This window comes from Trichoderma camerunense (genome assembly GCF_050948025.1).
Source record: "Trichoderma camerunense strain CBS 138272 chromosome Unknown V8C40scaffold_12, whole genome shotgun sequence".
NCBI classification, from domain to species: Eukaryota; Fungi; Ascomycota; class Sordariomycetes; order Hypocreales; family Hypocreaceae; genus Trichoderma; species Trichoderma camerunense.
In genome coordinates, this window is record NW_028145358.1 from 1,285,222 (window position 1) to 1,309,828 (window position 24,607).

Here is a 24,607-nt window from a genome sequence, read left to right on the forward strand (position 1 = left end):
CGCATTACGTGCAGATAATAGCCTCAAAACGTCCCGACGGAGACAGGACAACCGACACAGCTTCTCCTTATAGTCGTACAGTATGACTAATTATACAGATCGCCTTCCGTGTCTATCCTCTCGACTATCTTGCCAATGTCGAGATAGCCTCGCTCCTCGGCCCTAGGAGTCGGCACTTGCGCGTCGTGCCGAAAAGAACTTCTGAGTTGCGACGCAATCCTGCTCAAAAGGGACCGCTCAAAGGGCAGCAAGGAAGCTGAGGATGTAACCATAACGCCATCCCAATGCATATGTTCCTTGATACTGATCCCAACACCAACACGCACACACACACATACCCGTACATACTCGTACATACACGGTGCCCGGTATCAATGATACTATGGCTGGCATACTTCGTAATGCCCGCCGGAAGACCGGCATTCGGCATTCGGTAAGGCTAGACTATCCCGATTTTTTTCTCTTCTCCAATCCTTACCCGTCACAAATCTTCGACGATGCTCGGCCACGACAAAGCGGGTTAGCACCAGCCAGGTTACGTGTATTTTAGACATTTGTGCACTGTGAAACTGCTTTGCCGCCTTCATCGGATGACCCTGTGATGGTCTGGCCTGGCCCGTCTATCAAACCTGCCGCTCCCCGAATCCCAGCCTAGCAGTCTTGTGTCTGAGTCTGGTCTGTCCAGTCCAGTCCAAACCTTTCCAGTTCTTTGCTAGAGTATGTTAGTGCGCCTCGACGCGATGCCAACGAGCCTGTAGTCTGTAGTTTCAGACCAACCATGACGGAGCAGCCGCCGCGTCCGAAGCAGGCCGCATGCCTGGTGTGCAGGCGCAGCAAGATCAAGTGCGATTGGATGCCCTACGAGGCAAAGTGTAGACGCTGCATTCACCTCAACTGCGAGTGCATCCGCCCCGAGTTCCATCCCGGCCGGCAAAAGGGCATCAAGAAGCAAGCTCCTCCAACCCTAATCCACTCTAAAATATCAGATATAGAATCGCAAAACTGACCCCCTAGTGAAGCAAGCGGGTCGGCCTTGACAAGGCCCTATACCAGCTCCAGCAGGCCGTCAAGCGCGTCAAGTCGGGAGAGGCGCGAGGCGCAGAGGAGCGAAACCTCGTGGCCAGCCTGAGACAGCTGCTGGAGGACGTAGATGCCGCTAGTGAAGATGCAGATGCGGCGGACCACTCGTCCAGGCAGGGCTCGCGGAGCAACACCCAGGAGGAGGATGGCGAGGGCGAGGGCGGCTCGACCTCGAGCGGCATCGACGACGACGACGACGACAACGACCGGTCCATGGCCGACTTCGTGCAGCGCACCGAGGAGAGCCTGGCCATTGACGACGCCGAGAACCCGCTCCAGCTGCTGGCGCGCGCGTCCTACTTCCATCCCAGTGACCGTCGTAGCCGGAACTCGCCCCATTCGAACCCGAAGCAGCACGACTCGTCCTCGGCCAAGCAGGATCCCGAGTCGACAAAGGTCCAGCAGTTCTTCTCCCAGGCCAAGGTGAAGCTCGACATTGGCGAGGACTTGGACCCTGTGGACCTCGGACTGGTGACTATGGACGAGGCTGAGTCGTTGTTTAACTAGTAAGACATTTTGTTACCCCTTCCCCCCCTGGAGAGAGAGCATTGTTGTGCAGAAAGAAAGAAAGAAGAAGAGAAGAGAAAGAGAGAGAAAAGGAGACTATGAAACTCATGATATATGATTCTGCAGCTTTTATTCCAAACTCGTACACACACGGTGGGGACTCTCTCCTCGAGTTCACACAGCCGCCTATGCGCGTAGCCGATCTGCGTTCCTCTTTACCACGGTCATGGCCGCGTCTACGCTCTTCATGCCTACTGCAGGGCCCCTCTCCAAGAGGCTGTTTAACCATGTCAAGATGCTGGCCCAAAAGGTGGTCAATGACAAGTACAAATCGGTCGAGATCGTCTTGGCGTTCATGACCCACATCCCTTGGATTTTCCCGGGCGATCACACCATGGACGATGAAACCTGCATGTACATTTCCATGGCGACTACCATTGCGTTTGATTTGTCGCTTCACAAGGTGCTGATGCCCATGGACGCCCTCGAGTCCTCGACGACGGTGTCAAAGGGCGAGTGTCTGGATCCAAGGATTGCCCTTGCAATCGATGGGTTTCCAGATATAGATCCGTGGTCAGAGCAGGGACAGTTGTTGCTGCGAGCACGAGAGAGATGCTACATCTCGCTGTTTGTCGTTGAGAGAGGGTGAGTAATTTCTTCTCCTAACACACTTCTGCCTTTATCTGAGGCTCGTTTAATAACTGATTTTTCTTCTTCTTTTTAGAATGGCTTTGGCCCGTGGAAGACCTTTTATGATCCCGATTACACGAAATATCAAGGATTGCGACACCTGGCATCGGTCTCCTATCGCGGATGAGCAAGATGGCCCTGTAGCCTCCATGGCTGTGATGAGACGAAACTTGGTAGGACGATGCAATGCTTTTAAATCTTCCTCTTATCGTTATACAATTTTGCTTACTATTAGCAGGATGGCCTTTTCAATACTGTCCGAGCTCTTTGCGATGGCTCTCAGACTAGCAATAGTGATGGATCACTGGTGGCTCGATCGTATGTCTCTTTCTCCTTTCCTTTATACAAGCATAGTCTCTCTAACGTGTTGTAAAGGATACAAAGCGCCATCGAAAGATTTTTCGACCAGTGGCTTGCAGAATGGGGTTTGATGATTGGTTTAGGTCCTGGTAAGTCGACTAGGAGTTGGAAGAAATCAAAGAAATGCCACCTGCTTACTTTTGAATCGCAGAGCGTCGTCTGCCTCCATATGTCGATATTCTTGTCGCCCACACTCGCCTCTCAACGTACGGACGCATCATCAACCACCCAACAGCTCCCGTCGAGGTTCGCATCTTCTTCCGAACGGCCGGGTTGTCAGCTGCTCTTAATGTGATGAGGGCTGCGATCCAGGGAGAGTCGCAGCTGCAGTCGATGCCGAACAACACAGCCATTATGATTTCCTTTGCTGCGTGCTTTGCTTTGAATATCAGCGCATATGCCCCAGACGGCTCCGGGCTTGCACCGAGCATCAGAAGGTTAATCGAAGAGGCCATTGCTGTGTTGGACCGGATTGGAACAGTCACTCCACATAGGAATGGACTCTCTGTGCTGTATGGAAAGCATCTTCGGCATTTGCTGCGGATATCAGGCCCGACCAAGAGCAACCGGCCGCCAAAGGCACAAAGGACAACGCCATCGTCATCGGAGCCCATGCAGGACACGCCTCCAGCCCTGCCGAGCAGCTTCATGGACCAACAGATGCTGTGGCCGGATATGGTTCAGTTTTCCACCATGTCGGACGACCAGATTGCGCAGGTGCTGAACCAGCCGGGCAACGTGTTTGAGCCATCCTTTGGCAGCAACATGTCGTGGGAGGACATGAACAACTTTGACTGGCTGAACTGGCCAGCTTTCAACGCGAATTAGGCGAAACTTGGGGGGCAATTGGCGAGGGGTTGGGATGGATTTGGTTTGGTTTGGTTTTTTTTGGTCTGGAAATTTAGCGAAATGGGTAGGTTTTCTTTGTTTTTATTTTTCAATTGATTTGTAGAAAGTGAAATTTAGTAGTTAGAAATCATGATTGAAAAAAAAGGCGTTGATGGGCGGATTTTGGCAGCATCTCTCTTTTGTGAGGTTTGGGAAAAATAAATAATAGTTGCGAATTAAACCAAATACATAGTCGCAGCGCGTCAGCCGATTTCACGGCAGCGGGCAATATATATGTAAGATGCGCGATCCGAAGTTTACGGAGAATTTCAGACAAACTATTCTGATAGGTACGGTTAGTAGATGAGCAAAAAATCATACGATTCCACAAGCAATCCGACGTAAACTGCACGTGGTTCCCGGGACATGCCCGAGCCGTTCAACCTTTCTTGAGATGGATGGGGATGCAGCAAGTTTTCGTGGGGCCCGGATCGGTATTCAGATGTGTGCTCCGCTTAAGTGCCGTGACAGCTTATTTTTTCTTATCTTTTGATCTACTTAATAAGTCCCGGAACTGTGATGCCGGCATTGTTGGGTTACTTATACACTAAGTTTTGTGTGTTGGTGACGCGTTGTGGCTTTTTGTTGTCTTGTTTTTTGTTATCGACGTTGAAGCTAGGTTGTGCTAGATGCATCATGAAGCTAACATAGTGCACTGCTAGAGCTATTATGTTGCAAGGTTACGGAGCTTGCATAACGCTGATCTTGTCTTTGCGGTTGGGAAACTTGAAACTACTGTTTGCAATGTCAGAGTGCTTTTTGTAGCCAATAGCCGAGGCCCGGCGGAACGGCAGTCGGATCGGCGAGTGGGTATTTTTTTGGGGGGAATTTGGAACCTCCATTTTACTCCGGCGAAACTATGTCATGTTTCCTTTGATCGGGGAGGGAATTGAAAGGCGATTTCCGGGATTTCCTTGGGAGGACTTATATAAGAAAGAACAAGGGTCGTTGAGTGATGAAGCAAGAGGCTAAGCTGCCGTTGCACCAAGAGCAGCAGCAATCGCAGAAACTAGACGCGACGAAAAGCTCAGCATCAGCATCAGCATCAGCATCAACATCGTCGACTTTGACTGCGGCGGGCGATAAGAGACGCAGGAGACGCAACATGTCGAAGCTATCGCCGGGATTGAAGGCGTTGATTAACGCGCCGTTTGCGAGGCCCGGGCCCTGCAAGGTCGTCAAGGGAGCGGCGGTTGTCGGGGAGTTATTTCGCGGCATTGCGAAGGAAGCGAGGGGGAGGGGGGTTGGGAACAGGGCGTGGTTGGCGATATCTGTGAGTTTTTCATCTTTTCATCATGTTTATTGGTGGATTTATTTGGATATGTGTGTTGGGGTTGAGAGGATTAGGAGGGTGTTTGACCTTTAGTATTATATGCACATGAATGAGTGAGCGAGAAGCTCATGATCGAAATAGGCCGCTGCAACATTCACCCTCAACTCACCCGATGCGCTGTCCATACTTCACGGCATTGCTGCAGCTGAGAGAGGAGGCTCTCAAACAGCTCAAGTGCGCACCGCCGAGTTCATCCGCGAAGTCGGGCTCAAATGCATCTCCTTCAATGGCATCCCTCGCACCATTAACTGCCTCAACGCCTTCCACGCGTCGCTGCCTCGCGACATAACCTCTCAGCTAACCACAGAACCATCGAGGACGCTAAAGGCCGACAATGTCGAAGCTGTCAAAGCGAGGGGCAGAGGTTTGTGGGACTCTATTTACGCGCCGTTTGAGGATAAACTGGTCGATAAATTGGGGACGTCTCATCCAGATCTGCCCGTGGTGATTCTGAACTGCCATTATGGGCCGTTATTGAGTGATCCTGATGGGAGGAGGGGCGTGGGGAGGGTTATGACGAGTCTTGTGGCGGTGGCGAGCTTGAGGGCACAGACGGGGGTTGGGCCGCAGGTGCTTTCGCATGTGTTTGGGTTGAGGAAGGCTGTTGATGATGACTCGTTTAGGGATGATTTGGTGGTGGAAGATGGAGGGGAGGAGGAGAGGGAGAGTGAGGAGGGTGTGAGGTGGTTGGCTGGGGATGAGGGAGGGGAGTGGATGTTGAAGACGGTGGATAGAATCGTGGAGGGATTGGGAGGAAGCAATTTCGCGGCAAAGCTGTGATTGTGAGGATTGTGGGAATTAGAGTACATGATTGTAATTGTTATGATGAGTGTATACATATATGCATAGACGGGCAAATGGAATCTTGATGGCATCATGTACAAGCAGACCCGATGTTGTTTTTCTGTATTATATGTACGTTTTAGTATATATAAACTGTCATTATGTTTCTCTTTTTATTTACGCTGATGCTTTATGTCTAAAGAACATCTAGATGTCTCTCTTCCTCCTGTAGCTTTACATCGCCCACGTCGAAATGCTATAGTCCCAACCATGTGCCCTATATCCATAGGGCAGTCAAACACCGATTCATCCAAAATAAAAACTCCATGCTTGTGCTCGCGGGTATATCCTTCACCCATCCAATTATTTCCCATTTTCACAGCTTATTCCATAGTCACAATCTCATCTGCAACCGCAAAAGTCGCGTCTGTCTTGCTCTTCACCTCATCGACGGTGACACCTGGTGCCAGCTCAGTGAGCGTCAAGGTACCCTTCTCGCGGTCTACCTGGAAGACACACTATCACGCAAAAATATTAGCATTTTGTACATCTTTCATCGCTTGAGAACAAACATACCAAGTCTGTAATGATGGTGCTCACGCATCGCGCGCCAGTCAGCGGCAAGCTGCACTGCTGCACAATCTTGGACGATCCGTCCTTGCAGAGATGCTCCGTCGCGACAATGACCTTTGTGGCTTCGGGGTTGGCGACGAGGTCCATTGCGCCGCCCATGCCCTTGAAGAGCTTGCCTGGGATCATGAAGTTGGCGAGATCACCAACAGCACTGACTTGAAGAGCCTGTGGAAAGTTGTTAGCTTTTGTGATTGTTGTAGAATTGGACTTGTGTGTACTTACACCGAGGATGGAAACGTCGACGTGGCCGCCGCGGATCATGCCAAAGGACTCGGAAGAGTCAAAGGTTGAGGCTCCGGGGACAAAGGTGACGGTCTGCTTGCCAGCATTGACAAGATCACTATTTAAACATAAACCGTTAGCAACTGATACCCTTCATCTCATATCAAGTAAAGAAAAGCAAAACTTACGGATCAACTTCCTCCAGCGTCGGATGAGGGCCCATGCCCAACAGTCCATTCTCGCTCTGCAGCCACACCGTTCTCTCCTTGGGGATAAAGTTGGCCGACATGGTCGGAATACCAACGCCCAAGTTGACATAGTATCCCTCCTTGAGTTCCTTGGACGCTCTCTTGGCAATGCGTCTCTTGCGCTCCAGCTTGCCATTCCCTTGAGTCTCAGTCTCGCCCTCGGGTTCCCTCAGCTTGAGCGTCTCGACCTGCTTCTCAACAGTCGCCTTGACGACTCTGTCCACGAAGATTCCGGGCAGATGCACGTCATCAGGATCGATTTCACCGACGGGGACGATGTTCTCGGCTTCGACGATGGTGAGCTTGGCGGCCTTGGCCATGAGGGGCCCGAATGCGCGGGTCGTGCGGCGGAAGACGCAGTTGCCGGCCGTGTCGGCCTTCCAGGCGCGGATGATGGCGACGTCGCCGGGGAGGGCGGTTTCCATCAGGTACAGCTTGCCGTTGAAGTCGCGGGTTTCGCGTCGGTGGCCCTTTTCAAGGGGAGCGCCGCCGTCGGGGTTGTTGCGGACGGGGATCTCGCCATCTTGAAGGAGGGTGTCTGTTTGGTAGTGAGTTAGTTTTCTATACATCTAGTAGGATAGTATCATGAAGGGACAAACTTACGAGCTCCTGTGGGAGTGTAAAACGCGGGAATGCCTGCTCCAGCCGCTCTCAATCGCTCTGCGAGTGTTCCCTGAGGACACAGCTCAACAGCAAGCTGGCCATCAATGTATCCCTTCTCGAGCACCTTGTTGCCTCCAGTATATGACAGAATAAGGTTGCTGATCTGTCCAGACTCCGTTAGGCTGGAGAGTCCACCACGTCCTTCGAGACCGGCATTGTTGGAGACGGCTGTAAGCGAATGCAGCGATTCGCGGCCTCGACGATGCAGCGCTTGGATGAGGGTTTCTAATTGCGAAAAAGAAGATTGTTAGCTCATCATGTTCGTATCACGTTATTTTACTCAATTTGTCTCGCCATAGAGTGGACACGTGGAATCACGAGATGATTTCCATGGACGGACTTATACAAATTCAAGTCACACAACACATACCTGCAATACCACACAAGCCGAATCCAGAGCTAAGAACCGTCGATCCACTTTTTACATCCGCCACAGCGACATCGGCGTTCTCGTAAACCTTTGACTTTGGTCGGACTTGTGTCTGAGCCTGAGACAGGCGGATGGCAGTCGTTGAAAGGAGTCGTCTTGTTGATGGGCCAGTCCTTGAGGCTTGGAAGAGCTGCGCAGAGACGGGCTTGATGAAGGATCGTCTCGTTGAGGCTCTGGGGAGGAAGAGTTTCGGATGCATTGGCCGAATTAGCGTCGCCATTGTGCAGGGAGCTAAAAATAAGCAGGACAGTGGAAAAAAATAAAAATAAAAAACTCCGGTTACTGTGAGAGGAGCGAGTGAGAGTTATGAGCTCCTGATATCTCGACTAATAGATGATAAAAGAGACAATGAAATAGAAAGAATGTGATTTAATTACTAGCTAAGAAACAATCTCATCGATCCAACAACCAACGACAAAGCTTTGTGGCCGGCATTTCCTTATATCTTGTTCGGTTCGGCAATGTCAAGGTTCCAAAAACGGAAATCATTCGGATTTTGCCCCATGTCGGCCGGCCAGCCGGAAGCTACCGTGGTGGACCGAGCGAGTTGCCGGAGCTTATGACGTACCTAGGCAAAAAAAGAGGCGAATTAAAATTTGGAATGTGCGAGAAAATGGAAACGCTATCGGAGTCTACTTTTGGGATTCTAGAATAATTGTAATTGTGTGAAATCATGGGTTGAAGTTGTGGCGTAGAAGCTGCATGTCACTGGTATTGTGCAGTTGCTGGTTTGGTTGGTTCGTTGTTGCTTGTCGATTGTTGGTTGAGAGAGACAATACTATTGTTGACGGTTTTCATGGTAGCAAACATCCATCTTTACGCTTCACGTTGGACAGCCATACGTTTCATATTCAAGTGAGCTTCTCCTTGACCCTAAGTATCTAATTAGGGTACCTGACCCTTTCGCCGCAAAAATGGCCACCCCATCGCCGCCCCATATCTCCACATTCGTCCTGAAGAAACACTTGCATTAACACGGGGACCCCGTGTTTTCGCTTTGTACAGCTGTGTTGCTTTGTATCTCATAATAATATGACATGCATATGTAAGCTTCCTTATTTTCCCACCAGTCTAATCTCCACGGATGTTCTGCACAGTTCCACTTCCTTAACTACATACATAGGATGGAATGTCCGCGGAAGTTGATGGTGCTTAACTTACCAGCTAGTAGTTACTAGTCCTCGTCTCAGCTTTGTGGCGATTGGACTGCACAACGCTCACGAGCTGCGCCATGTTGGTTGTAAGTCTCCTTGAAAGCTAAACAGCGCACAGATTTTATCGCGTCAGTCAGTCGCTTGCAGATCGCAAAGGCAAACTACATTAGCTAAAACAGTCCGGCTCAGGCTTGAATACAATCAGGAGGCCTCTTTAAGTACAATTGAAACCGAAATAAGTACAGTAGCAACCGAGTCGAGTGTCCACGTTTGTCAATGTGAGATTTATCTCTGCATGGACCATGTCTCTGGTGTACTGTGGCTGATACCGTGCGCAGCTTTTAATCCCGTCGTACTCCGTACCCTCAGGATAAATGCCATCGGATATCAAGAGCCGGAATTTGATCTTTACTTGTGACGTTAGGTTTTAATAACTGATACCTTCTCATCAATATGTCGCCATTTAAGCCGACAAATTGGCCAGTTCATGCCACGAAGAAGCGCCAGAGCAGGCTCTTTTTTTTTTTATTACCAACAGGTATAATGACTCTGTAACCTGCGGCGTTGCGTCAAAACTCATTAATAGTGTAATGCGACAAAAATTGCCCGTCGCAATACTCCAAGCAGGCGTTATGCAGCTGCAGTGACCGCACGGTACTCGGAGAAAAAGATCTACCTAAGAAATATTATCGATACGGGATATTCAAAGTTTGGCAAACAGACGCCACTCTCAGTGACTATGTCAACGTGCAAAACTCAGTTCATAAAACGGAGTATTGAATTATTCCTGAAACAGAGGGACGGGCCACGATACACGCTAGCACAGCCAAGTAAAACAAGCGTCATCAGCTTATTTTATCTTCAATAATTATATTCAAATTATTCTGTTATTATCGTGTAATTGCATCTTGCTTCTGGTATAATTGATCAAACACAAAATCGGATTGCCTGCCTAGAATTTTCGGAGGATACAGTATCGAGGCGATCACATGACCAATATCTTTATAAGGTGAGGGGTTAAGCTGGCTGCTGTCGTGATATATTACTTCTCATGTCTGCACCCAATGCCTCGTTCCTGCTGAAGCTGCTAACGACTTGACGTTGTAGCTTTCGGGGTCTTTCAAGTATAATGAATTCAACAATGTCACATTCCCGCGGCATTACGAACAATTCTTTTGGCAATAATGTTAGAATCTATCAAGGCGATATCCACAACCACGACAGCCACGCGCCTGGTCCGGCAGACCCTTGTCTAGTAGATTTACGAATCACCGATCCCCGCGATGACAAAACGCGTATTGAGGAAACCAAAGGCAGCCTGCTTAAGGACTCGTACTGCTGGATATTGGAACATGCCGACTTTCAGATGTGGCTGAACGATCCGCAGTGTCGGCTACTCTGGATTAAAGGAGACCCTGGCAAAGGAAAGACTATGCTTTTATGTGGTATTATCAACGAACTAGAAAAGTTTAAAGCATATCGCCTATCATACTTCTTTTGCCAGGCAACTGAAACAGGACTGCGAAGTGCGACGGCTGTGTTGCGGGGTCTTATCTACAGCCTTGTTATTCAACAACCCTCTCTCTTATCTCACGTGCGAGAGAAGTACGACCGCGCAGGCAAACAGCTGTTTGAAGATAGGAATGCCTGGACAGCTCTGTCCAAGATATTAAAGTCGATACTTGATGATCCTAGTCTTCAAGATGTGGTCTTACTTATCGACGCTCTCGATGAGTGCACAGAGGGACTTCTAAGCCTTCTTCACCTTATCAGGGAGATTTCCTCGAATTCTTACGCTAAGTGGATTGTGTCAAGTCGCAACTGGCCCAGCATCGAGGTCGAACTTCAAAATTTTAAGCAGAGTATTGGACTTTGCCTTGAGTTGAATGAACATTCCATCTCTGCCGCTGTTCAAAATTATGTCCATTACAAGGTAGATCTTTTGGCGCAAAAGCACGGATATAATGATATCATACGGGAAACCATCGAAAAAAAATTAGTTTCTCGAGCCGATAATACTTTTCTTTGGGTTGCCTTAGTGTGTCAGAGTCTTAATAATTACAGAAGCGGGAGGGTACTCAAGGAGCTCGAATCTTATCCACAAGGTCTTGATTCTCTCTATGAGAGGATGCTAGACCAGATACCCATATCGTTGGACGATAAAGATGTGTCTCTCTGCAAGCAAGTCCTCACTATAGTATCGACTGTTTACCGGCCAGTTACTTTACATGAACTTCATTCTCTTATTCGATGCCCTGAGGGGTTTACAGAAGACATCTCGTCATTTACAGAAATAATACGTCTCTGCGGTTCATTTCTCGCCATCCGTAATGATACGATCTATTTTGTGCATCAATCAGCGAAAGAATACTTAACTACAGACAAAGTCTGGTCTACTATTTCCGCTTCTAGCCAGAGCGATATTCATTATGCTATTTTCTCTCAATCGCTCCAACTTATGCATAACACATTACGACGTGATATATACTGCTTGGGCACTCCTGGATATCATGTCAACCAAATCCAACTATATAATCCAGATCCTCTAATCGCGGTACGGTACTCATGCGTCTACTGGATTGACCACCTCTGTGACGGCAATATTGGTCATAATATGAAAGATGCTCTTCAAGTAGGAGGCTTAGTTGATAAGTTCCTGCGCCATCATTTTCTACACTGGCTAGAGGCATTAAGTCTTCTGCACTGCATGTCAGAAGGCGTCCTTGCAATAGCAAGGCTTACAGACCTCCTTGAGGTTGGTTTCCGCCTAATCAGATGGGCTGTATGCATATACTAACTAGAGCAGGAGCAAACGCCCCGAAGCCGAGTTTTAAGTTTGGTACAAGATGCCAGACGATTTGTTTTTCGGCATAAACGGGGGATTGAATTGGCGCCCCTCCAAGTATACGTGTCTGCTCTTATCTTTAGCCCTCTACAGAGTGAAATACGAAACATATTCAAGGATGAAGAGCCGCCATGGATGCTATTAAAGCCAGCTGTTGAAGCAGGCTGGGATGCCTGTCTACAGATTCTTGAGGGTCATAGTGACGAAGTAAACTCAGTTGTCTTCTCACCTGATGGCCAACGGCTTGCTTCAGGTTCATCCGATGGGACAATTAAAATCTGGGATGTAAACTCAGGTTCCTGTCAGACCCTTGAGTGCTATGACTCAGTATCATCAATTGTCTTCTCGCCTGATGGCCAGCAACTTGCCTCAGGTTTTCCAGATGGTGTTAAAGTCTGGGATATAAAGGGAAGCTCGTTTTATTTACAGACCTCTAAGAGCTTTAATCACGACGTATATTCAGTCAATTTCTCAAGGAACGGCCGACTTGCTTTTGGTTTATCCAATGGTATAGTCGGAGTTTGGGATATGAAATCTACCTATCTGCAGACTTTTAACGGCCATAAAAAGCCAGTATTATCAGTTGTTTTCTCACCTGATAACCAACTGCTTGCTTCAGGTTCAGTTGATAAAACAATTAAGGTCTGGGATGTAAATTCAGGCGCCTGTCTACAGACTCTTGAAAGGCATAATGGCTGGATTAAATCAGTTATCTTCTGCCCTAATGGCCATCGACTTATCTCAGGTTCATCTGACGGTACAATTACGGTCTGGGATGTAGCTTCAGGTGTCTGTTTGCAGACCTTTGAAGATTATGAAAACCCGGTAAATTCAGTTGTCTTTTTACCTGATGGTCAACTCGCATCCGGCTCAGATGATGGTATAGTCAGAGTCTGGGATATAGAGTCAGGCGCCTGTCTGCGGAAATTTAAGGGCCATAATCTCTCGATAAACTCAATTGCCTTCTCACTTAATGGCCAGCAGCTCGCCTCAGGTTCAGACGATAATACAGTCAGAATTTGGGATGTAAAGTCAGAGGACCATCTGCAAACTCAAGAAGGCCATAAGGATTACATACCTTCAGTTATCTTCTCGCCTAATGGCCAGCTGCTTGCCTCAGTCTCAGATGATGGTCCAGTTAGGGTTTGGGATACAAAGTCAGGTGCCTGTCTGCGGATCCTTGAGAGCAATGGTCATTTAGAGGGGGGCTTAACTGTCTTCTCGCCCAGTAGTCAGTTGCTTGCCACAGCTTCATCCGATGGGAAAATTGAAATATGGGATGTAAATTCAGGCGTTTGTCTTCAGACTTTTCGGAATAGTTGGTCTGATGGAGTCATAGCGTTCGACGCAGCAGATGACTCGCGTCTTATTACTGATCTTGGAGTCTTAAAAATCAGCGCATCAATTATAAAGACATCGCCTGAAGTATTATCAGCAGATACAGACTTTCATCACTATAGCATAAGCTTTGATGGAACATGGATCATGAAGGATAATATGCCCCTGATTTGGTTGCCTCCCGAGTATCGACCAGGTGTATCGGCTGTGTTTGGGGCTACAGTTGCCATTGGGTGTTTATCAGGTCGAGTACTAATAATGCGGTTTTCTATAGATTAGGACCAATTAAGAATGAAACCGGTTATGTTTTTATATAGCCACGACTCGGCCAACTGGTGATCAGAGAAAAAGGGTGCTAAGGACTGATCAGCATACAGACAGACACAGTACGCATAACTCTACTGCACTACACTACGCTACACACCTCGCAAATACTCTTATGATCCATATATACACTTATTCATTTTGTGGTCCTCATTTTTCTGGTTACCATTCGTCGACATGTAATCCCCGAAGGTGGCACGTAATGACTGCTTCTATAATGCGGCTAATCAGCTTGGTTGAGCGACCGCCGCTCGACCAAGGGCAAACTGGAGTAAAGAATAACTGTTTCTAACGGCTACAATACATAATAGTACGGTAAGAAAAAAAAAGGTGTAGGCCTGAGAGGCTAAAAATATACAGGCATGCCAAGGGTAAAAACCTCAGAAGACACTTATCCAAAAACTTGCAATCAAGATTGTACTGAAACAGCAAAAGAATATCGCACTGTACTAGCCACAATTCCACAACGTTGGTGCGTGAGGACAGAAACTTTACAATGTAAAAGGCGGACACTCATTTCGAATCCAACTGTATCCGAGTTTATTCTCTTGAAGTCTATTCAGCACAGACTCCGTGGTCCTTACAGTGATCAACTATTGAAGCTAGGTCTTTGATGTTCTGTTTTGTGTTAGTCGGGCTAGTTCAAAGATGCTCTCCCCAACTGTCAAGATCCAGTTCCAATTCCAGTTCTTTAGAAACAACAATTCTTTGGATATCTTGCTAGCTATTTTACTCTCATAACAGGATCTACTCCTTTCCAGAGCAGCCCGTTGTTATGGTACATCGCCAGTTGTTATTCCTCTCTAGCATGGGTGACCTTCATATGAGAAACCCAGACATTACTGGTCAAAACATCCCGTAATGCTTCAAAACCAACATCATGCTAATGCCCGGAGCCATGTACTCCAACGTAAGCCCACACCGAGCCCATCGCATATTGATCCAGTCACTAAACTGTTCACCCCGACTCTTCCTCGACAGATCATCTTGACTCATCCGCTGAACAGTCCTCATCGGGAAACCAAGCTCGGTCGACTCTGCATAAAACGTCGCCCAACGACCATGGGGAGGGATTTCCTCCAAAATCCACTCGTCGTAACGCCTTCGAACTTTGTCCAGCCACTTTGGATCAGCAGCAATACGGGATTCACATTCTCGTAGACTGATGACTCCCAGGTACTCCTGTTTCAACGCCTGTTAGCCATTCCCATTCGCACAACTTGGGTTAGCAGAGAAGAAAAGAAAAGGGAACTTACTTCTCCTTCTGATTCGCCTCCTTGGCCACCTGCTGCCATCTTGAACTGTCTCAAAAGTTTCGCAATTTCTTCGAGATCCTTGTCGTTAGCTTTCTCGAGCAGGTGTACTATTTTCCTATTATCCGCTCTTGTTAACGGGTGTTTGTGTTTCTCCTTCTTCTTTCTCACATCTGCCGGGCTCGACGCCCCACGCTCCGAGTCAGCCTCCTCCTCCTCCTCTGCAGCCTTCTTCTCAGCAGCCTCCTTCTCTGCCTTAATGCGACGGCCTTGTTCAAGTACAAGAACCGGCACATGGTGGTGCATCATGATGAAAGGGAAAACATGATCGAGGTCGATGCCTTCTTTTTTCTCGTGCACCAGTAAAATATTCCAGGCGACCTCGGCGTAATGTAGGAACTTGTCTCGCTGGTTATGGTTGCGCTTAATTAGAAAGTCCCAAAGCTGGTCTAAGTCGAGCCACTCGTCTGGCATATCCCGGTTCTTGGTGATGTAGAACTGGTGCATCCAACCTTGCAGTTCGTCGACGTCCTCAGCAGCAACAGTCGACGACGACGGCGGCGATCGGAAACGACGCAGGCCTACCTCGCTGGCAATGGCGAGGCCGTTGAGTATGTCCAAAACAGCCTTTTCATCCTGTGTCACCTCGCGTCCGTGAGTCTTGTAAGTGATGTCGTGCTCGACCTCGGCCCAAGCATGCATGATGACAGTGCCGACTTGGATCTCAACCACCTTCTTTTCCCAGATCTCCTTCTCCATCTCTGTCAGATCTCGCGGCCTTAATCGCTTGGGTATCTTCAAAGCCAAGTGTATAGCACCGTATCCTGAGAACTGCTTCTCCAAGCCGTCAGCGTCAAGGTCGTCGGCCGACTCCTTATCTTTCTTAGGCGGGGTGGCAGACGCGGACGCATCCAGCCATTTCGCGTGAAGCTTTCGCAACATCCTCATATTTGTCGGACCGCCCATTTTCTTGGGATCCTTGCCATTTTCATAGCCTGCGTCCTTTAGAAGTTTGAGGACCCTCTTGGTATCGCTGGGGAAATAGAGCACGATCCGGGCGCCGAGCATGTCGTGGAAGCCATACTCGAGCTCATTCAGGGTTTTGAAATATCCAATCTCGTCCTTGTCCATCTTGTATCTATCAAATTGAACCTCCCAGTTCTCCTTCTGCTCAATCATCTTGCCTTGAATCTCTTGGGCGGCTAGGCGATCCTTCTGTCGGCGCCGTGCAGTGCCGTTGATGGACTCCCAGCTCTTGACTCGAGCGGCTATTGGGAGATGCCGGATGTTGTCCTGGGCGAGGACGTGGTTCAGGTCTTCTGCCACAGCACTCAGGCATTGCCGGTACTGGTTAACTTCGCGATCGTAGACTCCGTTCAACTCCTTGAGGAGCTCATCTAGTTTGTCCTCTTTGGACATGGCGGGGCCCATTTGTTACCGTACTTCGATGCGCAGAGATTTTTTGGTCTGAATCTTAGAATTATGGCATCAATATATGCAAGATATGTACTGAGAGATAGGGTACCTTCTCAGCTTTTAGTTAAAATCTCGACGGCCACACTCTTAAATATGTCTCCGATTCGGTTGTTTTCCCACTTGTTGTATAGTACGGATCTCTCGGCAAAACCATTGACTGGACACGATAAATTAAACACATCTTAGTGGTTAGATGCAGCACTTTTGGCTCGGTTATAATGAGGCTTGCCAATGCCTCCTCATTGGGCTGATACACATGGCTGTTGACAAACGCCAGACGGGTCACAAGACAAAGAGGCACGAGGAGAATGGCCTATGAATGAGGGGATCGGTAAAAGATATGATATTTGACTTGTTGTCGCCGTCCTATTGGGCCAACATGCATGACAGCTGCGTCACAAATTGGATTGACTGGGGAACAGATTGTGATATGCCGTTAGTGTTGATGATATAGACAAACCGCAGGCACATGCATGCATTAGACTAACGGTTGGTGCCCGACCGGGCCGACAAACGCGGGAACCGAGATGCTAATAGATGGATCACTCAATACTTTAGGCACAAGTTAAAAGGACTTCTTCAAGGCAAGTTAATTTAAATCTTTATTCCCGGTTGGACTAGCATTGTCTCCCCCAGACTTTTTGACATCGGGAGGATGGGCGATCTAGTCTCTGAAGCCGGTCCACGTGCTTACAGCTACACTCCCTTGCCCGACAGGACGATTAGGGTGTTGACGGTACACGGTGGGAATCCCGAGGACCCGCTTAGGGGTTCTCTTGAGTCTGTCGTCGTTGACGATGCCGGTGTTTATGAGCCTCTCTCGTACGTCTGGGGCGACGGCCAGCTCACGCACGAGATATTTCTGCCCACTGCACGGCTCAGGCTTACAGCTAGTCTGTACAATGCCCTGAGAAGACTCAGAAGGCGGACTGGATCCCGACGTGTGTGGGCCGACCAGATTTGCATTGATCAGCTCAACAATGAAGAGAGGTCGCAGCAGGTGCAGTTTATGAACCAGATCTACAGGAATGGGAGCCATGTGCAGGTCTGGCTTGGCCTTGATGAGCAGAATCTGGCGAAAGAGGCCTTTGACTTTGTACGAAGGCTAGCTGAGCTGCTCGTTAACAACAGTGAACATGCCGCTCGTCATGTAGACAATTTGTCCGAACAAGCAGTCGATTACTGGATGCCCCTAAAACACATTACAGCTCTCCCATGGGTAAGTCATTTTAACACGAAGTTCTTCGTTTCATGCTCAGGGTATCGGCGCTGAGATTGTTAATGTTAGTTCCGACGCGGCTGGATCGTTCAAGAGATTGGCACCAGAGCTCCCGCAACCCTGCATTGGGGAGAAGCAGAAATGCAGTGGAAAACACTGCACGAGGTGTGCGAAGAACTTGCAGAATACCACCATATAAGAGTAAAGTTTAAAGTTGCGACGTCAACCATCAAGTATCTCTATCGCCGCTTCATCGAACCCGACGCCCCCAGTCGGCACGACAATCGGTTTAGCTTCATCTATGAACTTCATCGAGCGGGACATTTGCAAGTAACGGATCCTCGGGACCGGGTTTTTGCCATGCTGGGTCATTACTCCATTCGCAAGGGGAAGAACAGCAAACTGAAAGAGATGAAGGCGGACTACATGAAGTCGGTTGAAGAAGTTTATGTCGACGTTGCAGTGAGGGCCTTAACCGGAGACAACGAATCTCTTATTACTCTCGGGGCCGTCCAACACATGAACCTCCCCTCCTCAGCTGAAGCATTACAGACACAAGAGAGTAAGCTGCCATCGTGGGCACCGGATTGGCGAGCTCGTCATGGACATATCATGTCTGAACCTACCAGCCAGCACCGCGCCTGCGGCTCCAAGAAGCCCGATCTTCACATCAGCGCATCAATCCCAGAGGTACTCAGCATTCGTGGCATCAAAATAGACTCCATCCAGAATTGCTCTGCTCCACTAGAAAAAGGAGCCTTTCACGAGAGAAAAACCGACCAAGGAAACACCAAGCGAGTCGCAATCGAGTCTCTTTGGATGGATATCTGCGGCAACACAAACGGCTTTAGTCTCAACGACAAGTACGTCGACAGCAAGGACAGCAGCTTCTTCGCCTACGTCCAGACACTGAGCAACGGCTGCATGGCCATTTACTGGCAAGACCACGCCACCGAGAGCTACAGCGCCATTCAACATGAAGAATGGCTTGGACATAGCGCTGCCTATCTCACCACCGCGGTGGACAAGGCGATCATTTCTCCTGAGCTGCATCGCCTGGCCGAGAAGGGAGATGCGCTGAAATGGAGTCGTGCGGCAACTGGCGCATCGAGCAATCGAAGATTTGCACGAACGAACAGGGGATACTACGTGATGGGACCGCAAGTCATGGAGGAGGGCGACATTATCTGCGTGCTTTTTGGCGGGAAGATGCCGTTTTGTCTGCGGCCCTGTCTGGACTCTCACCGTTATTTACTTGTTGGAGAATGTTATATACACGGGTTCATGAATGGGGAGGCTGTAGAGATGCTTGACGAGGGGAGATTTTGCGACGAGATAATTGAAGTTGTTTAATGGGACGCCGTGTACCCAATATGGGTCTTTATCTCTGCGGTCATCAAGCCTGATATTCTGTACATTACATTCTTATTACATTTGTTGCCGACTCTAGCTAGATCTATGAAATAAGACAAAGAAATCACAAATCAAGACGTCTTATCGACGCAACAGTTATCTTACTAGGCGTGCCTCAGATGAGCTTTTTTGCTGACATCGGGCCAAGCCAGATTTCCCCCACCGCCAAAGCCGTCCATTTTATGTGTTGGTACTACAACATCGTAGCGGATCGCGAAATCATACATAAATCTCAGTCCCAAACGTCTTGCTAATATAGCTTCACTTCCCTTGCTTTCTTGGTGAGTGCCTCTTTGCCATGCCTTTCACCCTTTTCCTTTCGCGAAGTGGTCTCTCCAAGAGCAGTATCCTCATCGTCTGCTTCTTCGTAGCTTTCCAGAACCAATCCATCTTCTAGAGGAATTGGAGACTCAACCATACTTGAGGTGATTTCATGGCCGATTTTCCATGCTTTGGCGATCTCCTTGATGTTATGTTTCCCGACCAAGTCAGACTTGTCAGGGTGGTTGAAAAAGTATTGCGCAAGTGCAGAATAGAAGAGACATTCGTGTTCTAGCTTTGGGCTGTCCATCTGACTCCATACCACACGAGCCCGGCTATACCTGGAGCAAGACTGACCCAAATGCTGTCGCATGATTTCGAATGCGCATATGACCCTTGCTTCGCCTTTGATCCTAGGATCAATGCCACTCTCAGCTGCAAGAGTTGTAGCGTACTTTTCAAGATTATGCGACTCGATGTAGCAGTCGAAGGAGTCTCTGGAGTAGAGGATTTTCCAATGGACATCATGCTTTTGTCCGATACGCCAGAGTCGACCTTGAGCTTGGAGAAGGATTGCTTGGCTGATTGGTTGCTCTAGAATCAAGCCGCGATGACACGCCTTGTGGAGATTCACGCCGAAGGCTGAGAGTTGCAGCGACGTCACTAAGCAGATGTAAGGTGTAGTTGGATCATTAAAAGCTTCAACGGCTTTGTCGCGCTCTGTTTGGGAGTTACGGCTCATGTAGTGAAGGGTAGGGACACCTGCAGCCACGAGCAAAGCGTTCACCATTCTATTTTTTGCAAGTGTTAGTCAATCTGTCACTCAGTGGGAAAATGTGGGAGCAGGAGAGAAGGCCAACAACTGTTCAAAAAAAAAAAAAGAGCTTGGGACAAATCGACATAACAACGGGATGGGTGACTTACTGGGATGTTAAAGGGTTGTTTGTATACACCAACAAGCGCTCGCCTTTGGTTTGTGCATCCAGTGCCTCAAGAACCGTATATATATACTTGGGAGAGTCCCAAGCGACATATCTCACCTGATTGACTCTATCAGGCGGAAACCCCAGCTTTTGATTCTCACGGGTGTTGTAAAAGTTCCACTGGAGACCACCTGTAGTATCAAAAAGGGCAACTTGATCAACTTCTTCGTGTCCTGCAGCAAGACTTGGGTTTGAACGTGCGTTCCAAGCTTTCTTCCGTCTCTGGTATTCTGGAAGGCCGGACTCATCGATTCCCAAAGTGTTAATCCTGGCTTCTAAGTCATCATCTAGATTTTGGGCAACACCAGAGGTATTGAATAGTGCGGTAGTTGACAACCTCTGGGGTACTTCGCCAACAGTGCCTTGCCGAAGATCAGATAGCCGCTGCAAGAGTCGTATTGAGGGAGTTGTGAGTTTGATGTTGTTGACGTCAGTAGAAGCTAATGACAAACGGCGATATACTGCACCGTTAAATATTATTCCAGCTCGTTCAAGGACATAACCTCCCGCAAGCACTTCAGAAGGACCCGCTTCTGTTGGAGTTACTAATTTGTCCGCCAAGATGTTGATATATGCAGCGAGCTTAGCCTTGACCTCTGCTGGGTGCTCCAATTCCACAGTTTCTGTTTTGAATCCGGCGATGCCCTTGCCCATAAACGTTACGTCACCATTGGGTAGTGTCATCCTTGTAAGCATACCCCGTCGGACTGAGAGGAGCTTAAGAATTGGGCCAACAGCTAACGTTGAGACACATGTCCCATACTCCTTGTTCTTGGCGAATTCCATGAAGAGATTGGGGTTCAAAAGATACGCTGGGCCATTCTGATCTTCCACAAACGACTTGTACTCCATGGCTCGACGGAGTTCTCTTGGCGATAGCTGGGATGTCGTTTTGACTCTGCCATGGAGAACACGATTCAGTGTCAGAGGCTCTTCAACTTCAAGTTTGATGGACTCGTCAAAGAGGCTGTCATATACTAAATCTCCAAAGAAAGCATTGGCATTCGTAGCGTCACCTTTCTGTTGGTAGCCAAACGGCCAAGCTGGGTCCCAAAGTACTCGCAAATAGCCGCTGATATCTCTTACGTGATTAGGCAACGGTGTGGCCGATACGAGAAGCAAAGCTTCTCGGTCAAGCTGGCGAACTAATTCATTGGCCCTAGTCCCAGGATTTTTAATTTGGTGGCATTCATCGCAAACAACAACGTTCCACATGTCGTTGGTCAGGGTTTTCTCGCTTCTTCTGATGTATGCCACTGTCTTTTTACCAATCCGTTGGGCTCCTTTCTCGCCATCATTGCGCTCTGGTGGATCCTCGAAAATTGCTGTTATCTCCTCGTCTTGTCGGTCATAATCGATGGCGTCTCCCTGAGAAGATAGTAGATCCATTTGATCGCGTGTGAGGCCTTTGCCTGCGCGTCTTTTGAGAAGACGCCTGATCGCAGTCGAGTATGCAGTGAGGAGGATGACTCGACCAGTCTATGGCACAACGTGGTTAGAATCAAGAGTGAATAAATGGTCTTTGCACTTACCTCCGGATCTTGATGCTGCTTGGCCCATCGATTGACATATTTTTGGAGGTCTTGGAGGGTATCAATGGTCTTAATCTTTCGATCAGTATTTGCGCAGTTCGAGCGCGACTGGTAGAAAGAGTAAATGTTAAAAATGCCTGCCCAGCAAGAATTGACCTCGGAAAAGAATTGGCTGAGAGTGGCGGAGGGCACGAAGATGATGTTCGGCTTGAATACGCGATCACCATATAAGAGGTCGAGAGCGCCTTTTTCATGAGCCTGTATGCGGTCATCGAGCAGAAATTTCAGAGTCAAGAGGGTAACAAAGGTTTTCCCGGTGCCGCAGTCGCTGAGTAGCATGGCAGAACGTAGCTTGCCGGAGAGAAGTTCTGCAAGTCTATGGGCATCTGTAGGATGGTTATTAGCGTAAATGATACAAAAGGCGCGAAGAGTGGGAAACGAACCTGGAATCTGTGGGGGCTTTGCAGTGGCACTTGGATTGTGAGGGTTTACCTCCAAAGTTGCGAGATCAATCCCTCGACTTTCACAAATCTGCTCCAAGTCCTGATTTTCAGGAATGTTTTCGCCCAGCAGCTCTCTCATAGCACGGAGCGAATCCAATTGGCAGTCCAAATCTTTGTCGCTGCCCATAGTCCCGCTCTCATCAGCAAGACCAGTGACATCGCCAGCCGTGGTTATGGTCTGTAGCTGATATTGGTCGCCTTGCGATAAGTTCGGATGAGGCGATATTGTCTTGTACTCACGTAATGTTTGTCGAAGCAGGTTGATGAGCGATTGGCGCTCCTTTCCAGTCATCTCCGCTCTCTGGTGTTCTTTTGGCAGAGTAGACATCAAAGTTCGGTGGAGATCGATACCCGGGGCGGTGGCATGTAGGGTATTGGCAACCTCATCAGAAATAATATCCTCAAGAATCCCGTCATCATTTTCAACAAGCGACTCTCGGGTGGATTGTGGATTCTTTCCGATGCTGTCGATGGCATTTAAAGCGCGCGCAATTTGTTCATTCGAGGCACGCTGTTCTAGTTTCTGCATTGCTTCTTTGTTGTGTTCGGGGTCCAACAAGGCCATCTCTTTCGTAATCTCCACGGCAGCGTTGGAATAGTACCCTTCTTCCAAAGTCTGGGTTGATGAGATCACGTCGAGTGTAGCATAACCGTATATTTCCGATTTCTCAGCTATCCCGCGAACACCCACATAGCGCATTGGACCTTGCTCCGGGACTTCTGTTGTTTTGCTTCGACGATTCTTGGTGAAAACAATGGCGACGTACGCGCGGAACCAATCTTCATGATGGAAGCCCCAAGTAAACTCGTCGCTGTTTCCTGATGACTTCTGACAGAATCTCTTGGGGTTTGCTGTCATGAGTTTATATGCCGCGCATAACAATGTCAAAATAGCGTCGATGTCCTTGAGCTGGACCTCTTTTGGATTGGTGATGAGCGCCTTGGTTCCCTCAGGTCTTAGAATGATGCATCTGTTGGAGCCGTTGTTCAGCAGCGGCTTCAACCACTGGCCTTCCCTGTCAATGCCCTTGAATCTGCTCTAGAGACTCATCGCCATGGGGAATTTTGCGGTACTTTTCTCCTGATGTCGAGAATATATTTCAATCAAAGGGTGGATGGTTTGAGGCACTGTACTCGTGTTAATTGCAACCTAGAGCTGATGAAATGCTATCCAGAGATTTCCTGATGCAAAACTGCTTGAGGAGAAACACATACCTATGAAATCAGCAAAGTGTAACAACTCTGGCAAAGTATCGAAGCCAAGATACCCCGCCATAAGTTTTTTGTTATTCTGCACATTCTCAAATTTTAACAAATGCGCATATCGAGGACGGTTTTTGTGCCCCTCCTGCCATTTCTTGACGGCGGTCGCAAGGTCCAATTTGCTCAAAGCCACCGTTTTCGGAGCGTGAAAATCTTCATTAATCGTCATTCCTTCCGGAAGCTGTGTTCTCGGCACTGGGTATCCGGCTAACCACTGTTCCTTGGTAATCTTCCTTGAATTTTCATCATTGGACACCTTGGTCGACGCATCTGATGATTCCTTAAAATCGGAACTAGCCTTGTGAACATCATTTTCCTCGATCTGAGCCTGGTATGGGCCTGGTTGCCCATGAGTAGCATGAAGTTTGTCTTGCCTCATTCGCTTCTGCTCGTTGTCGCCCCCTTGCGCGGAGGCTGGCCGTTTGTTGTCGGTCATGGCCCAAGGTGCCCTTGTCGATGGATAAATTAGTACTGGGGCTGCTGACTTTGTTAGTACCTAGTAGTCAGATCAAAAGCGGACTGTATAAATAACTGTTGGGTCGAAATAAAAGCCTACCAACAGTCGTGAGAATTTTCAATGGAATGGGTCGTGAATCTCGTCGACGTCTCTGAACAATTGAGTCGAGACGAGACTGGTGTCTCAACTGCTTGATCAAATATATGATCAGCTGCTGGAAAGCGGGAAAAGCTCAGTCGCAAAGTCTTCAAAGAAGACAGCAGCCGCGATTAGGGGCAGAAGCGATGAAGAGAGAAGAGAAAAAGAGGAGGAAGGAAGGGGGGGAGGGGGGGTTTAGCTAGTCTTCGGGTCACCGCCCGGGTTTTTTTTGCCGGGTGGTAAATTTCTGTGGATCTGATGTGTCCGGCACTAATCATCGGGACCCACCGCCCGGATGTTAGACAGTGGAGAACTGGTGCAAACGGCCGTGTCCGAAGTGCCTACACACTTCCGCGCATTTACAAGTTATCACACGAAAGTTGATTGGGCTTTTTAGCTGCATTTGCTTGAGCGATTCGTCATATATGTGAGATAAGAATACTACGTTGCACATCCCGTATATTGGAATATGTATATAGTCAACAATCAAGCTTCTCTCCAGAATATTCCCCCTCACTGTAGTTGAAGTGAAGAAAGGGTGCAAGATGGATTGCAGACAGGGAACTGACTGACAGAGGACAGTCATAGGTGATCCATGATTGATTCACTTA

The 24,607-nt window shown here is 48.4% G+C and overlaps 7 protein-coding genes across 7 annotated transcripts; 4 read left to right on the top strand and 3 right to left on the bottom strand.

The window, feature by feature from the left end:
• Positions 1–778: 778 nt before the first annotated feature.
• V8C40DRAFT_267573 (fungal specific transcription factor domain-containing protein) lies at positions 779–3,465 on the top strand (the record flags this gene model as incomplete). The annotated part of the gene is made up of 7 exons (XM_083219862.1): positions 779–843; positions 1,020–1,586; positions 1,714–2,232; positions 2,312–2,450; positions 2,516–2,595; positions 2,653–2,726; positions 2,789–3,465. The coding sequence occupies 7 exons, from the start codon at positions 779–781 to the stop codon at positions 3,463–3,465; spliced, it is 2,121 nt and encodes a 706-aa protein (XP_083071849.1).
• An 813-nt stretch (positions 3,466–4,278) lies between these two features.
• V8C40DRAFT_50664 (uncharacterized protein) lies at positions 4,279–5,736 on the top strand. The gene is made up of 2 exons (XM_083223049.1): positions 4,279–4,798; positions 4,940–5,736. Exons 1-2 carry the CDS (start codon positions 4,481–4,483, stop codon positions 5,636–5,638), a joined length of 1,017 nt encoding a protein of 338 aa, XP_083071850.1. The 5' UTR covers positions 4,279–4,480; the 3' UTR covers positions 5,639–5,736.
• A 58-nt stretch (positions 5,737–5,794) lies between these two features.
• On the bottom strand, positions 5,795–8,222 carry V8C40DRAFT_249896 (3-oxoacid CoA-transferase). Its single transcript, XM_083216846.1, has 6 exons — positions 7,778–8,222; positions 7,348–7,632; positions 6,685–7,282; positions 6,497–6,614; positions 6,218–6,439; positions 5,795–6,159 (listed from the first exon to the last, which is right to left on the bottom strand). Exons 1-6 carry the CDS (start codon positions 8,055–8,057, stop codon positions 6,025–6,027), a joined length of 1,638 nt encoding a protein of 545 aa, XP_083071851.1. The 5' UTR covers positions 8,058–8,222; the 3' UTR covers positions 5,795–6,024.
• Positions 8,223–10,025: 1,803 nt separating this feature from the next.
• Positions 10,026–13,503, top strand: V8C40DRAFT_249898 (uncharacterized protein). The gene is made up of 2 exons (XM_083216847.1): positions 10,026–11,746; positions 11,798–13,503. Exons 1-2 carry the CDS (start codon positions 10,121–10,123, stop codon positions 13,451–13,453), a joined length of 3,282 nt encoding a protein of 1,093 aa, XP_083071852.1. The 5' UTR covers positions 10,026–10,120; the 3' UTR covers positions 13,454–13,503.
• A 714-nt stretch (positions 13,504–14,217) lies between these two features.
• On the bottom strand, positions 14,218–16,622 carry V8C40DRAFT_249900 (uncharacterized protein). The gene is made up of 2 exons (XM_083216848.1): positions 14,755–16,622; positions 14,218–14,680 (listed from the first exon to the last, which is right to left on the bottom strand). The coding sequence occupies exons 1-2, from the start codon at positions 16,180–16,182 to the stop codon at positions 14,345–14,347; spliced, it is 1,764 nt and encodes a 587-aa protein (XP_083071853.1). The 5' UTR covers positions 16,183–16,622; the 3' UTR covers positions 14,218–14,344.
• A 169-nt stretch (positions 16,623–16,791) lies between these two features.
• On the top strand, positions 16,792–18,958 carry V8C40DRAFT_249901 (HET domain-containing protein). Its single transcript, XM_083216849.1, has 2 exons — positions 16,792–17,446; positions 17,516–18,958. Exons 1-2 carry the CDS (start codon positions 16,883–16,885, stop codon positions 18,797–18,799), a joined length of 1,848 nt encoding a protein of 615 aa, XP_083071854.1. The 5' UTR covers positions 16,792–16,882; the 3' UTR covers positions 18,800–18,958.
• A 151-nt stretch (positions 18,959–19,109) lies between these two features.
• V8C40DRAFT_280560 (DEAD/DEAH box helicase) lies at positions 19,110–23,837 on the bottom strand (the record flags this gene model as incomplete). The annotated part of the gene is made up of 5 exons (XM_083221407.1): positions 19,110–19,911; positions 20,132–21,582; positions 21,636–22,021; positions 22,079–23,172; positions 23,617–23,837. 5 exons carry the CDS (start codon positions 23,835–23,837, stop codon positions 19,110–19,112), a joined length of 3,954 nt encoding a protein of 1,317 aa, XP_083071855.1.
• Between the last annotated feature and the right edge of the window lie 770 nt (positions 23,838–24,607).

Bases quoted from the DNA above. Each gene is read 5' to 3' on its own strand.
- V8C40DRAFT_50664 (XM_083223049.1), top strand. From the start codon at position 4,481: ATGAAGCAAGAGGCTAAGCTGCCGTTGCACCAAGAGCAGCAGCAATCG. The intron at 4,799-4,939 runs GTGAGTTTTTCA...TGATCGAAATAG, and splicing joins GGGCGTGGTTGGCGATATCT to GCCGCTGCAACATTCACCCT.
- V8C40DRAFT_249896 (XM_083216846.1), bottom strand. From the start codon at position 8,057: ATGGCGACGCTAATTCGGCCAATGCATCCGAAACTCTTCCTCCCCAGA. The intron at 7,633-7,777 runs GTATGTGTTGTG...TTTCGCAATTAG, and splicing joins CGGCTTGTGTGGTATTGCAG to AAACCCTCATCCAAGCGCTG. The intron at 6,160-6,217 runs GTATGTTTGTTC...TTTGCGTGATAG, and splicing joins GCACCATCATTACAGACTTG to TGTGTCTTCCAGGTAGACCG.
- V8C40DRAFT_249898 (XM_083216847.1), top strand. From the start codon at position 10,121: ATGAATTCAACAATGTCACATTCCCGCGGCATTACGAACAATTCTTTT. The intron at 11,747-11,797 runs GTTGGTTTCCGC...TAACTAGAGCAG, and splicing joins GGCTTACAGACCTCCTTGAG to GAGCAAACGCCCCGAAGCCG.
- V8C40DRAFT_249900 (XM_083216848.1), bottom strand. From the start codon at position 16,182: ATGGGCCCCGCCATGTCCAAAGAGGACAAACTAGATGAGCTCCTCAAG. The intron at 14,681-14,754 runs GTAAGTTCCCTT...GCGTTGAAACAG, and splicing joins GAGGCGAATCAGAAGGAGAA to GAGTACCTGGGAGTCATCAG.
- V8C40DRAFT_249901 (XM_083216849.1), top strand. From the start codon at position 16,883: ATGGGCGATCTAGTCTCTGAAGCCGGTCCACGTGCTTACAGCTACACT. The intron at 17,447-17,515 runs GTAAGTCATTTT...TGTTAATGTTAG, and splicing joins ACATTACAGCTCTCCCATGG to TTCCGACGCGGCTGGATCGT.